Below are 15403 nucleotides of genomic sequence, written 5' to 3'. Positions count from 1 at the left end.
GAGCTTGTTTGTGTTAAATAACAAATGTCAGAATAATTTTTGTGACCACAAATCTTGTCGGGTGTAGCTTGGCATCTTTGGGAACAGAGAGAAGATACAAAACAAAAGTGCTATGCTTTTGCTTATGACTATTGTGTAAATAAAAAACAGGACAAAACCAGCTTTTGCCTAAAAACTAAACACCCTACTCCCTTCCCTTCCCTTCAAAACTTTAAACAAATCCCATCTATAACTCATAAGAAGCTTCCTAAAAAGAATACAAAATAACAAAAGGCAGAACCCATTGATTTATTTATTTTACCTTTTCTTCAAGTTTCAAAATTTATGATTCACGAGACCCCCTTCCCCCATCGCTCCCTCTCCTTTTGAGGAAGTACTGTTTCGTCTCCTTCTTCATCTCATGCTGCCTTCATTTTCAGCCTAATTCTCTTTTAACATTTTGAATTTTGAGTATATACTTCTAGACGTACATACATATATATATAGGTATATAGATATAGAGAGAAGCATGGCTTGGCTAAGCTTGGCTTTTGCAGGCTACCCCATGTGAGTAGCTGCATTTTAATTTTACCCATTATTCCAAGTAGTCAATGCTTTTGGGTTGGGACAGTGAGGAGTCTGTTTGACTGCAAACACAGTCACTTTCTTAACCCACGGTGCTTTTATATCTATATGATCAAGATGGAGATTGAGAAGAAGAAAAGGAGTGAACCTTTTCTTTAACAACCAGAAAGAGACTTCATCATCATCTTCATTGCTTTCTGTTCACTTTATGTTTTTGAAAGCAATGGATCTCACCACTCCCAAATACTTTCAGTCCCCTCCTCCCTTATTTGAATCAAATGTGGTAAATGATCACACAATCTTATTCCTGTTTTTAGTTTTTAGTTTTTTGTTATGTATCTACTTCTTTTAAAACTCTTGATGATGATGGCTTGTTGGCTTTCTTGATTCAGGAACCGCCATTGGAAGGCAGGAGAAGCTTCTATGGTAAAACCAAGGATAACCCTTTTGCAGATACCTTCCATGATCCACTTTGCAAGCTTAACCTCAAAGAAACTTCAGAGTTTGTCAAGTCGTTACCAATGGCAAACAATGTCACCTGCTCTGTTTCAACTCAGAGAAGGAGAGATGGAGTTAACTCAGTGACCCAAAGACGAGTTACAGATTCTCCTTCAACTCCTGGAAGACCTGTGTTTGGGTTTAGTGTTAGAAATCTTTCAAGGAAGAATGTCCCTTCAAAGTGGGACGAAGCAGAGAAGTGGCTTGTTTGTAGCCCTTGCAATGACTCCCCTGCCCACACATTGAAACCATCAGAACCAACAAAGATATTAAAGCAATGTGATAACTTTAAGCCCCAAACAGATGTCTTTGCTGAGAAATCTCGAGTTACAGAAGAAAAGGTTTCCAAACCAGTTTCTAACTTTCTTGAATCTGCAACTTTAGTTCAAAATAACAGTAACCCATTAAGAGCTTTCAATGGAGTTTCTGATTTACACCTAAAAGGTACAAACTTTCCTCTTCTACTTAAAAAAAAAATTCAGCTTTACTCAAGACCCTTTTTCTTTCTAAATTATTGTTGTACTTTTTCAACGTTTTTCCTGTAGATTGTTTAAAAAACTTGGTCCCCCAACTTCAAGCCTTTTCAGTTAAACTTTGTCCTTTGGTGTTTGGACCTGCATGTGAACTTTGATGGTTTCTTCTAACTCTAAATTTGATTCATACAGATAAGTTTATGGACAATGTAGAGCCAATTTTGCCAACGAAAGAAGGCTTTCTGTTCAACAATTCTCCCATTAACAAGATGAAAGTTGCAGGCGCCATCATTGAGGTTCAACACAGAGACATTGGAACAGAGATGACTCCTCTTGGCAGTTCCACTACCTCAAGGTGCCCAACGCCATTCAAAAGCACTTCCCCTGTTCGCCACAACACGCCAGCTAGCAGATCCGGGCCACTCGGTCTAGCCGGTGACGGCGGCGACAATGCCACCGTCGACATTTCCCAGTTGCAGGAATGCCATTTGGCCAAGCTACAGCTTCCGTCTCAATACGATTCTGTTACATCAAATTGGAGCTCGAGGGAAGAAGAAGAGGAAGAAATTTCCAAAAGCTTGAGACACTTTGAAACTGGGAATGAATGCCGGAAAAGTATATCGGATTCCAGAGCTGCAGCTTGGGAAGAAGAGGAGAAGACTAAGTGCTGTAATAGGTAAGAACATTTCTTTTATCACCTTCTTTGACTTTTTTACATTTCACCATTGATTAAGATTGAATCTGATTACTATAAATTTATTTTATTTTTCCAGATATCAGAGAGAAGAAGCCAAGATCCAGGCTTGGGTGAACCTGCAAAATGCAAAAGCAGAAGCTCAATCGAAGAAACTTGAGGTGACCCATTACCGAAAAATTCTATTTTTTAAACAAGTTGTTTGATTTTTCACGTTTTGGGTTTCGTCGTTTTCTTCCTCGAGCCATCCGCCATGGTCGAGGCAGAGTCACCTTCTTGACTAGTCCACCTCTGTTTCTGTGCTCACCTGATTTCAGTAACCCTCGTATCAGCATATGCTTCCATTAAAATAACAAGATGATAGTAACCACTCTTCCAAATAATTTTATAACAGCAATCCCCATTTTGAAAAAGCCAGGAAAAAAATAGGTATTTGTTTATTTGAATTGAGCTCTTTAATGCCCAAAAACAGGGTTTGGTTTTTAATGTCTCATCTCCATCTTGCAAGAATATTAATATTTTTCTTTTTCTTTTTCGTTAGTTTATACCTGTTTTACTAAAATTTTGTTTCCTTCAAATATTTTTTTAGCTTAAGATATCAATAATATCCCTGAATTAGGAGGTTGGTTCAAATTATACTTCTAATCTTTGAAAATTTTCCATTTAACCATCAAAATTTATTTCATAAGCGCTTTGTAAATACACAAGTGTTTAGATTTCAAACTCTTGTGAACATAAATGTTATGGCAGAAGTCTTCCATAATTGTTCTGGAAAGAATTCAAACTTCAAGAGTTATAATAAAGAATTGAAGCCAACCTACTGTTTAGAGCTGTATTTAAATGCATGATTCAGTCTGTCGGTTGAGTTTTATTGATTTTGTTAGTTCTGTTGGTCTTTAATGATTTTGACCAAAATTTGGACTCCGAAGCCGAACCAACTGTTGCTTGAATTCCCCATGTTTTAAATGAATTAGAAGCAGGAATTCAATGGTTACTGAAAGAAACGGATGAAAATGTAATGCAGGTGAAAATAGAAAGGATGAGATCAAATCTAGAGGAGAAGCTGATGAAGAGATTAGCAATAGTCCACAGAAAAGCTGAGGAATGGAGAGAAGCAGCCAGACAACAACACTCTGAGCAGATTCAGAAAGCCACAGAACATGTCAAGAAGTTAAATTGGAGACACTCTTATTCTTTAGGCCGCAACACCACTTCTTGTGGTTGCTTCCCTACCCATAATAACACTCACTAAAATAAAATAATCAAAACAAATACTTGTAACATCTCTTCTTTTCTTTTTCATTTTTATTATGGTTGTTTCTTGAAAGGACAATAGCAGGAGGATGAAGTCACTATCTTTGAGTTTTTAACAATATTTTATTGGCCTTCATTCCCCTTCTTTCAACTTTTGAGGTAGTAAACAAAATAATCAACCGGTCTATCACTATTATTCATTAATTTAGAGAGATTTTGGGAAGTCTCAAGTTCATAATGGAAAATCAGCATGCTAAAAATAGAACTCATAATTTAGAAAATGGGTTCTGCAGCGGGAACTTAGTCACGAAACTCTTCCATGAATTGTTTGTGGAACTCTGTCAAACGTGAAACAATGGCTGGAATCTTGTCCTCTTGAGGTAGTATGGTGCATCTAAAATGCCATGTACCAGGAACCTTAAAGAAAACAGACAAAAGATGGTCTTAATTATTTGCCATAGGAATCAAAGGCCTCTACTATGTTTCATGGCAGAATGTAGTTTACTCTGTACAGGCTCAGCATAAGAAAAAACGAAACTAACCTGACCGAAACCAGAACCTGGCACGACGACAATTCCAGTAGCATTAAGGAGGCGACGACAATAGAAAGTATCAGGAGCTGTATTGGCAGCTTCAGCTGCTTTGATTGCCTTCAAGGGCAAGTAAATACGAGGAAAGAGATACATCGCCCCTTCAGCTTTATTGCACTCCACACCTTCTAAGTTGTTTAAAGCATCTTCTAGTGCCTACAGTAGGAAGTAAAAGTAAAATAAGAGCGAGCAGCAGGTGAGGAAGCAAACCTGTTTAAACATTTTCTCTAATTAGCTCATTAACTACATTGCCAAGTGTGGATCAGCAACTCATAACTCATATCACCTTTAAACGGGAAGGATATATATAGCCGTTATAAGACAAACAGAAATGTCAGCAAACCCAAATAGGAACCTAAGAACAGAGGACCTGAATCATTGTGGGGTTTTGCAGCTTTTGCCCTTTTACAGACTCAGTGTGGAGGTACCATTGGTAAAGTTTCAATTTAGCAGATGTGCAAAGGGGTTGAAAATTTGCAAGCTCATGAAGTTGTTCGGTACCCTTCCTTTCAAAGGAGGGGCCATGTTCTTCGACAAACTAGTTTCTTTGCAATTATGTGGTTTATGCCAGTTGAAAAGGAACAGAACACTGTTCTTGTTAACGTTGAGTTTTGTACTCCTTTGATCGTGCCTTTCTTTGTGTTTTGCTCAGATAGGAGTTGGTTTCTCATTTAGATGTAGCAGATTCTATTTATTTATTTTGCTTAAGTTCACTACCAAATGACGTTGCAGCGCAGGCCCCGTTCTAGGTTGTATGAAAGCATCCCAGGTTTTGCCTCAGTTAATGTTCCTAAACTATGTTTCGGACTCTATTTTCTTAAAAGAAAACTATTTCACCAACCCAAAAATTGATTGTCTACGTCAATTTACTAACCTTTGCACGCCTTGCCAGCGAAGAGAGTATTCCATCCTTCTCTGCAGAATATGATTCAAAAGATTCATCCCCAACCTGCATTATAGAAATTTCTTAGTATGAAGTAGCAAAAGCAAGCAATGTTTGACATCATAATACAAAGTCAAGTTAGCCAAAAGCTTTCAAATCCTAATCCAAATCGAAACAAGCCAAAAGTAAATGGATCCACATTTCTATCAAAATTCCAGGACGTTTAAATCTTACTCTTGAAGAGGAAAAATAAATAAACCTTATTCCACCCACCCACCCATACTCCCATTGTGTCCCTCCACATGCAAGAGAATGGAAGAGATAGAAAATATGTCGGCTAGAAGAAGAGGAAAGTAACCTTTGGGGGATTCATTACAAGGCTTGCAAGAATCTGGCCAGAAATATTAGAACACAGATTCACTGAAGCCACTTTGTATATCTGTTCCCTTATCTCAGGACTGAAACCAGTAACCTCCATGTATCCACCTCTCTTTCCACACTCGCCATAGTAACCTATATCATGCATATAATAAGTATATAAGTGCTTCTAACACTTGAAATTGATTATTTCTATAAGATTCCTCCAAAACCATGCTTCATCGGTAAATCATTTAAAAAAGAAATGCAATAATACCTTTCGAGACTGACTGAAATGACACCAACGCGATATCCTCATTTCCATAGCCCATCGACCGGGAAATCTTCTTAAAAGAGTGGAACTTTTTATCAGGAACGTAAATATTTTCCTGATATACCTGTAGAAAGTAACAAAGATACATCAATTCTGTACAGGTTGAGAATCAATCATCTCATTCTTTGGTCCAAAATGTATCATCACATCACTTATATCCATCTTTACCAACCTCATCCGCAAGAAGAACAAGGCCCTCTTGTTTGCAGAATTCCACAATCTGCCTCTGATTATCCTCAGCAAGAACCTGCAGGAATTTTCCAACAACATTTTAAATTTTCAACAAGGGACGCATGTTTCTTTAACCAGAAGATACGGAGTGGCAACATGACATGCACCTGTCCTGTGGGATTCCCAGGATTTATTACCACCAGGGCCCTAACATTTATACCCTTGGACTTGGCATCCTCCAATTGTTTCTTAAGCTCAGAAGTTTCCAGTCCCCACCCTGCTGCTTCATCGAGATAGTATGGGACCTGCATCCACCAGATGGTCATCACATTACAATGAAACAAATAAAACTCTAAATCCTACAGTGATCAAACAAGTTGAACAAACTTGTATGCAAAAAACATTATAAGCAACCTGCCAATTGATCTAGAAGCTAAAACATAGTTTTTAGGTCAGCTAAGAGTGATTTAGCACATTAAAACAACCACCAACTTTATTAGTTTGAAATACTGAATCAAAGATTGTAAATACCAGAGTGCCACCATGGAGAGCTATTGAAGCAGAGTACAAAGGATATTGAGGAATTGGACAAAGAATTCCATCCCCTTCCGATCTTATAAGCAATTGCATCATCATGTGGACCTGGCCAGAGAAAGAACACCGGGATCATTATCAAGCTTAGATTGAAAAAATAGTCTTTGTTCTAGATAGAAATTGGAGGTTACCGCTGGGCTTGCACCATCTGTTAGGAAAATATCATTTGGATCAGCAGGATATCCATCACGAGCTTCAATTCCAGCAGCAATCGTATCACGCAAACCCTTGATACCCTGATGTCAAAAGTGAAGCAATAAATAGATTCATCAGCGTTGCCACATTCAACTTACCACTTTACCATCTGTTCATATGAATTTTTCATAATGACCTGGCTGTGACTATATGCACCAGTTGCTCTTCCAGGTATTTGATCTAGAATTTGCCAAGCTCTCGAGATGGCATCAGTACTGCAATAAGTTGGGAAAATTCAGTTGAGTAGGGAGAAGGGAAATCGGGTTCAAGCTTTGTGCAAGGCTACTAATTAAACAAATGCCATGTTCTTTACGAGGAAAGAAAAAAAGAAAAGATGAAGTACAATCATTCATAATTATTAGCTACTTTTCATGGATTTATTGTGGACAGGGGATTAGTATATGTTTACTATGCATGAAACTCCCAAGTATCACTTGTACATTGTTGAAGAGCGAGTAACATCTCAGTATTTTCAAAATTACTGATTAGGCTCTAAACTGGTACAACCTTATTTTCCAAAACTGAGTACAAAATCACATTTTAATTTTCCTGCATTGTCCATCCTTTTGGGGAAAAAAAAGATACTAATAAAGTCTAACAGCTTCCTAAAATCCACTAAACAGTTCTTGTAGTTGTATAAAGGTGACAAAATTTCCAATACCTGAACAAACCCTGTGTTTCGCTTCTGTCCAAAATAGCAGGATGATCGCACAATGCAAGAACCTGAGAATTGGAAACAAATTAATTTTTTCCATCCATTATATAAAACACCAAACTTACTGTGAAAAAGAGCAAACAAACCTCACGGAAGAAAGTTATTGGCTGCTGTCCAAGGGACTGAGGATTTCCAATATTGCAGTAGAGTATCTATATGAAATAAAAACAACAAATTGAAGTACAACGTTAACCCAATGCTGTTATAACCATATATTTCAGTGTCATAAGGTGCCCGCAGCCAAAAAATCCTAGATCCAAAAGTCAAAGATCATAAAATTTCACTAACTAGAGGTTATGTGCATTATATAGAAAGCAAGCATTGCTTGCCTATTTCAATCAAATTCAACTGCTTTGTATTAGACAACATCTGATTTGTGGTTCAACACATATAAGGAGATATTTTCACATTCTTTATCAATTAAATGGACATCCAACTCAAAAGGTAAACTAGTAGACAACAAAGAAATTTCCATACCTCATCAAAAGGATGTGAACCAGGCTTAGCCAATAACTCTTCTTGTAATTTCTACACAAGAAATGCAAGAAAAGATGCAATAAGATGAGGAAAATGCAATTCCTTACTAATCAGCAAGGGAGACTAGTTATTATCACTTTAAAACAAAAGATAAAATTAACTTTTAAGATTTTCGAGCTCCAAATAGTTTTCTATCGTCTTAGGCTTGTATTCTTACACAAATAAAGACAGCCAAATTACCTGTGCAAGAGTGACGATTTCACCTCTGACAGCATACTCGCATTTAAGCACCTGGAAAAGAACATCAGAGTAAATATAGTCGAACTTTAGCACAGAAACTAAAACTAATTAGATGGAGCATCAATTGAATTAAGGGTCTGAATCTGAAAGGGCTTTTATATAAGATCAACAAAAATCTATTCAGACAGAAAGGGACTTTCAAATCTTAATAATAATATAGTAAAAAACACCACAACAATTAATGAAATCAGAGTGTCACGGTCATGCTTGTCCATGGCCACATGTCTGCCTCCACCTCTTTTTACCATGTTTTCATCCTATGTATTTCATTTTGCTAGTTAGTTTACTTTCTACGTACTTTTCTTAGTGTATGACCACTCGCCCATATTTCCATATGCAAGGGTGGATGTCTTTTTATTCATAATGCACTATATGGGGGTAGGTCTAATTATCACATCCTCATACTCGGTGTCGTATGCTATAAAGTCGTTGTTGCTGATTGCTTTCTAGCCTACTACAATCTTTCTTTGCTCAAATCATGCTTTCAAACGTTTGCAAAAACCTTTTTCTCTAAAACCCATTTTCTAAAACATTTTCTCATGATCGGAGGTAGAGGTTGTGCGAAACGCCCATTGTTCCATCAACTATTCAAATTTGGATTGGCTAACTTGTTCGAGGGCGAGAACAAGAAACGCACAATCCCCTTGAGACCCTTACGATGGTGTGATTGTGACAATTGGTATTAGAACCAAGTCGACTCGTGAAGTTGAGAATCTATGATCATGTCCGCTAGGAAACAGTTGGGCAAGTCCCATGTTGACCGGTTGGTCAAAATAGAAGAGTAAATGCTCTATCTATCTAATAGAAGTCCCCAATCAGGTTCGGTTCCTAGAAACTCAGTTACAAGAAATCTCTGGCAAGGCCAATGAAATCAACACAATGGCTGGCCGTTTGAACGGGATACTCGTCAAGGAATTGTTAACAAGGGTCAGACCCTAGAAGCAAAGGCTATGAGAACTAGTAATTTTGAGCATGGGGATGGCCCGTCGGGCTCCATTGCCCCTGTGGAAGAGTGTGTCGAAGGACTAGATAGCCGCAGAAGGCGATAATTCAGATGGTGACTAAGTTATCCAAGGACTTTCGAGCCACTCTCGATGTTGTTCGAACTAAGATCACGGACATCAGTGCAAGAGTTAACCTCACCATGAGGGTAGTGGGAAACTAGACCTTAGCTAGGGGTGCAATCCAATTTAACAAGGTGAAAGTACCCAAACCTAAGCCTTTCTGTGGGGCTCACGACGCGAAAGCACTAGAGAATTTTATCTTTGATATGGAGAAGTATTTCAAAGCTTCGAACACAACTACTGAAGAGTCAAAGACCACTTTGGCGATGATGCATCTAGCAAAGGATGCCAAATTATGGTGGAGGTCCCGTTTCCTGGACATCCAAGAGGGTCGATGCACCATCGACACGTGGGAAGACTGAAACAGGAGTTGCGTTCTCAGTTCTTCCCCAAAAAATGTTGAAATCTTGGCAAGACATAAGCTACGAGAATTGAAACATACTGGCACTATTAGGGACTATGAGAAATAATTTTCCAAGTTGATGTTGAACATAGGAGATATATCCGAAAAAGACAGTTTTCTGTTTTGTCGAAGGTTTGAAACTGTGGGCAAAAACAAAATTATATAAATAGAGAGTACAGGATCTCCCAACCACATACGCAACGGCCAAACGATTGTTCAACTTAACTGACGAATCTCAATAGACGAGGCAACACTCGAAATCCTCAACTAGAGGGAGTAAGAGCAACTGTTCAAGCCCATCGAGAAATAGTGGGGGAGAAGAGACACTAATGGGGATGACAAACCACTTCAATGGAAGACTAGAAATACATAGCAAGCCCTCATTCCGTTATATATGCAAGGGGCAGCACAAGGCAAGCGAGTGTCCGAAACGAGCAACCTTTAACGCTTTCCAAGCCTCATTAGCCTCCGACTCGAAAGGCAAGGTTGTGCTTACAGAGTACGAAAACATACAAGTAGAGGAAGATGAAACCCCACGAGTTGAGGCCCTAAAATTCTTAGTTGCCCTCCAAAGGAATATGGGAGAAACAAAGGAACCCCAAAACGGTGGATTGATGTACGTACATGCTTGGGTCAACCACAGGTCGGCCAAGAGTACCATGGTCAACTCCGGAGCCACCCATAATTTTATGTTCGAAACAGAAGCCAGACAGTTGAATCTCCGTTGGGAAGGAAGCGTAGGAAAAATGAAAGCAGTGAACTCTACGGCCTTGCCTATTACAAGAATGGTAAAGAAAATGGTCATAAAGTGGGAGGATTGGAGTGGCCCTACCGATTTTGTGATCGTTGAAATAGATGACTTTGAGGTGGTGTTGGAGATGGAATTCTTGCTCAAGCACAAGGTAATACCGATACCCCTCGCTAAATGCTTAGTGATCACAGGGACTACGCCTACCATTGTGCATGTCGGGATCAAACAACCAAATGGGATAAAGATGATTTCAGTCCTCTAGTTGGAGAGGGACCTTACCCACAAGTCAATTGAAACCATGGAAGAGAAAGCCCTTCAAGACATTTTGTATGTCTTGAAAAAGTGTCGCACTGTTGAGTCAAACAGTTTACACCAGTCCCTACCTCCAAAGAGGAGGAAAAGGAAGCCTAGATGCCGAAAGTTCCTACCAGGGGACAAAGTTCAGGTAAGATTGCGCCCAGAACAGCTTCGATTGCCAGGCCAAAAAGAACGTCGCCTCGTGAACAGCTAGAGAGGATCGGTGGAAGTCATCGAAAAGGTTGAGAAAACCCTTTTATCAGGTGCAATTACCTCATGGATGGAGATTCATCTTATCATCCACATAAGTAGATTGAAACCCTATCATCCCGACCATGCCGATGAGCGATGTAGTGTGGTGACATGTCCGCTTGCCACGATGAAGAAAACGACAGAGGAAGAAGTCAATGAGACTTGTTGAAAGAAGTAACAAAGTTAGAAGACCAGGACAAGGTTTGGAAGAGTTCCTGGAGAGGTGGAAAAACCTCTAAGACAAAGAAGTTCATTAGGAGCACGTAGAAGACCTCAAGGCAACTGCTCAACAATTTGCTAAGTTCGAGCAGAGTCGATTGACGAGAACATCAACCAATTGAGTGAAGGAGAATGTCATGGTCATGCTTGTCCCCAAGGCGTGTTGCCCATGGCCACACGTCCATCTCCACCTCTTTTTACCATGCTTTCATCCTACGTATTTCATTTTACTTGTTAGTTTACTTTCTAGCACTTTTCTTAGTGTATGACCGCTCACTCATTTCCATATTCAAGGGTAGCAGATGTCTTTTTGTTCAGAATGTATTATATAGGGTAAAACTAACCATCATATCCTCATACCCGGTGTAGTATGCTAAAAAGTCATTGTTGTTGCTTATTGCTTTCTATCCTATTGCAATCTTTCTTTGCTCAAATCATGCTTTCAAATGTTTACAAAAAAAAAATTCTCTAAACCCCGTTTTCTAAAACATTTTATCAAGATCAAGGGTAGAGATTGTGAGAAACGCCCATTGTACCATTGGCTATTCAAATTTGGATTGACTGACTTGTTCGAGGATGAGACCCTTATCTTGAGACCCTTACGAAGGTGCGATTGTGACACAAAGCAACTATTTCAGGTACGGATCCAAACTGGATCATGAGATAGCAACAATACATCCACAAACTCCCAACATTAACTGATTTATAACAAACCAATAAAACAGACCAACACACAAAACCCAAGTAGAAAAACTATTGTGACAATGACAAAAAAGAAAAAACGGGAAAGAGATAGACATGATAGATTATTGGGAAAGGAAATGAGGCAAAACAGAAATAAGGCCGAAGCTCAAACAATTGAGAGGATATGAAACGAAAGAAGTTATGCTCTGCAAGCACAAAACGAAGAAAGAAGGACACAAAATACGATCTAAAATCCAAACCCCATAAAGAAATAATCCTCCATAGCATCAATCAACGAACAAATCAGCGAAACAAAAGAAAAACCCCAATCGGGCAGTAAGAAAAGAATACCTTATCGTTAATGGTGGCGACTGAAAGCGGATGAGTGGAAGAGGACATGGGTGAGGAAGAAGGAGAAGAAGAAGAAGAGGGGTGATCGAGAATATGGGTAGAGGACAAAAGACGAGGGGATTGACGGGAGCGGCTGCGAAGAAGATCGGTGATCAGTGAAGCGGTAACGCGAGCGTATTTCCGCATCGAAGTATGTAATAAAAGCAGAAAAAAAGGTTGATAATTGAGCAGATTTGTAGGAGATGTGGATACCCAGATGGATTTGGCGCACACAGTATTGGACTTCGATTGAATCTGTGTGTGATAGAAATTAGAATCGAAGAAGTAGTATAACACAATTTGATTTTCAGCTGTCTGTGCTGACTAAAAAATTCGTCGATACTGAATTTACAATAACATTTTTCCTTTCCTACATTACCACTATGTCCCCTCAATTTTCCCAACCCTCTCTCGTCAAGGACAAATTACTTCCTTTCCTAATGTTGCATGGTTTTACTTTTTTTTCCTTTTTTTTTAATGGACAAATTTGGAATATTTACTCAAACTTGAACAATTTGAAATTATTCGCCGAGTAGACTATTTCATAATTAGATTTTTTTTTAAATCTTGTAATTTTAATTATTTTTTCAATCGTAAGTTTTTAGCATTTAATAAATTAATATTTTACAGTTTTGTTTTAATTATCATATATTTTTAAAAATTAAATAAGTAACAATTTTTATTTTTACATTTTCATATTACCATTTTAAAAAAATATATATCTTCTATATAGTGCAAAAGAGAGAAAATTTGTGCTTAGAGTAATTAAACTATCGAATAAATAGGCTAATATTTTAGTATGGTAAAATAGATAATACAATAATTTTTATTTTAATGTTTTCACAAATCTACCATTGAAGTTACTCGCATGCAAAAAAAAAAAAAAAATGATGCATTGTTTCATCTTATAATTACTTTCATGGATAAAATTCTAGACTTTTTTTTTATTTTTCTTTAAATTTGGATCAAATGAAAATATTTTTTTAATCATGTAAACACGAGTATTGTTTTGTTTTCTCTTACCCCTGCATCTCACATATACTATTGGAAGAGTCGATGCATCAGTTCGATGTTGATGTGAATTCAACAATTAAACCATTGCATGTTCCCAAATGAGCAATTACAAGTAGTGAGACAAAGAAGATTCAAAAGGTTTTCACACTACATCTTCAAAAGTAGCAAATTCAAAAGAAGCGACAAATAATTTTGAGCCAAATTTTTATATAATGTTAGTTCAATAAGTCAAGAAAAAAATAACATGAAGATGGCATGTAGTTTGGAAGATAACATGGAGGTAAAAAAAAAAGTGTGTAAATTTTATGAAGAAAATGTTGTAGTGTGCACTGCATGGGAAAACGTGATGTGAAACCTTGTCAAACTTGAAGATTAAATTTCCCGCCTCCTAGAAGAATTATTTAAGACAATTTGAAGATCTTCTACGTTTTTAGTTTTGCATTTTGACTAATTAATGCAATTAAGTTTCATGTTTTTAGGTCTTATTTTCTATAATTTGCAATTAATTGTATTTGAATGTCTCTTGAGTTCTTAGTCCATGCATGACTTTTTGGCCTATAAAATGGTTTGTAATTCCCTTCAAAAATCAGATTATCATAAAAAGTTTGGGCTTATTCAATCCCTTTGGCATTGTCTTTTCTTTCAAATCATGAAAACAATGCAAGAATTGTTTGAGCAAAAGTTCTCACAATTCAAGCAAGGTAAGGCTGATGACGACAAAATCAGTAATGTCAGCTCCTTAGATAAATTCCAGTATATTGAATGTCAAAGGACAAATAGAGAAAGCCATTGTTGCCAAATCTAGTGAAGTTAATCAACAAGGATTGTCCTCTGAGATAAAACTTGGTGTTTATTGTTGGGATTAGTGTCCTAATTCTTCCAAAATCTCGTTGTTTATAATTATACACATTGTTTTATGAATAAAATAATTTTTATTTCATTATGCCATTTACTCATATTCAATAAACAAAGCTCCATGGGTTATCTTATGTAAACTTAAGCATGTATATGAGATATACAAGTGGATCATGTCTTAAGTGATAACCTAAATAGGTCTAGTATAAGCATTAAGGTGGGATAACTGATCCTGGTCACTACGGATACGGCTCACTTTGTAGAGGTTTACAAGTGTTGTAAACTACTACAGATGGTAGATTCTGACCATTCATGTGGAGACATGCGAGCAGGGGTACAAAGAGTTTGTATAAGACCGGACCATGAGATGACTAGACTCTGTATATAACATCGTTGATACTAGAGACTTACATCTCACCTAAAGGACCATAGGTGACACGACCTCAATCCTGAGAGTTTTGGGAACTTTTGCCTTTGAGGGCGGTTCTTTGATTAGTATGGGTGAGAGTGCTCAGATTGCCAACTCAACATGTCTACCTTTTTGGGGACTTATTTGATTTGGGAGATGGGAACTCACGTACACAAGATGGAATTCACTCCTTCCCCGAAACAGAGGTAAGTAGATAGATTGCTCCCTTAAGGGCTGATTCTAGGGCATGAACATAGTGGCCACAGCTTCTCTTTGGAAGAGAGGACTCAATCATAGTAGGACTATGATTTATGTTCATTAAAGGGATCATTGGTACTTAAGAAGTTAGATGTACCTACAGGGGCATAAAGATTATTGGCCGAGTTGTACTTACGAGCGATCTGTGAAGGGTTATCGCACCGTTGATTAGTTAAGATGGACATATAATATATCTGTAGTAAAGAGAGTTCAGTTGTCGATCTTTAGTGGAGTGTCTGACAGTTAACGAATGGTGGATCCCATGACTAAAGGGTTTAGTCAGTTACTCATGTACCGTTGGAACTTTGAGCTACAGGTCCATAAGGTCCCCTTGGTAGCTCAATGGATTCAAGCTGAGGATCAGTTCTTGGTGTTGATTTGAATTGTTCAAATTGACAAGAAGTAACTCGATTATATATGATATGATCGGTATGGTGTATGAGATACATCTAGTCGAGGACTAATGTAAATGAGATTTACATTAAGTGCCATGAAATAGAAAAAGAACTATGGTTTATATGTTTCATGAGATGAAATATTAAAACTATAGGTTATAAATATATTATGGTAAGTTAGTTATCATTTATATTTATAATAATATTAATTATTGGATAATTATCTCTTTTTCTCTAATAACTAATTGAATGGGAGGTTATTAGTAGTTTCATGGTAACCGTGAGATAAAGTTTTCCTATTTTTAGGAAGAGA

At 37.6% G+C, this 15403-nt stretch overlaps 2 protein-coding genes across 3 annotated transcripts; one reads left to right on the top strand and one right to left on the bottom strand.

Moving 5' to 3' along the window:
* Window positions 1-268: 268 nt before the first annotated feature.
* LOC120085836 (Remorin family protein) lies at window positions 269-3619 on the top strand. 2 transcript variants are annotated; one of them, XM_090308033.1, is made up of 5 exons: window positions 269-847; window positions 957-1506; window positions 1818-2211; window positions 2309-2390; window positions 3254-3619. In XM_090308033.1, the coding sequence occupies exons 1-5, from the start codon at window positions 773-775 to the stop codon at window positions 3479-3481; spliced, it is 1329 nt and encodes a 442-aa protein (XP_090164159.1). In that variant the 5' UTR covers window positions 269-772; the 3' UTR covers window positions 3482-3619. The 2 variants fall into 2 exon arrangements, with proteins under 2 accessions (XP_090164159.1, XP_038897982.1); XM_039042054.2 differs by having other exon boundaries at window positions 293-847; window positions 1728-2211.
* On the bottom strand, window positions 3502-12638 carry LOC120085829 (alanine aminotransferase 2-like). The gene is made up of 15 exons (XM_039042044.2): window positions 12121-12638; window positions 8040-8090; window positions 7800-7850; window positions 7409-7474; window positions 7269-7330; window positions 6744-6822; window positions 6544-6648; window positions 6350-6460; window positions 5986-6123; window positions 5820-5894; window positions 5591-5711; window positions 5315-5469; window positions 4948-5022; window positions 4026-4229; window positions 3502-3900 (listed from the first exon to the last, which is right to left on the bottom strand). The coding sequence occupies exons 1-15, from the start codon at window positions 12304-12306 to the stop codon at window positions 3784-3786; spliced, it is 1596 nt and encodes a 531-aa protein (XP_038897972.1). The 5' UTR covers window positions 12307-12638; the 3' UTR covers window positions 3502-3783.
* Between the last annotated feature and the right edge of the window lie 2765 nt (window positions 12639-15403).

This window comes from Benincasa hispida, chromosome 1 (assembly GCF_027475165.1).
Source record: "Benincasa hispida cultivar pf3 chromosome 1, pf3_genome.v1.1, whole genome shotgun sequence".
NCBI lineage: Eukaryota > Viridiplantae > Streptophyta > Magnoliopsida > Cucurbitales > Cucurbitaceae > Benincasa > Benincasa hispida.
This window is presented reverse-complemented; position numbering and strand designations above follow the sequence as displayed.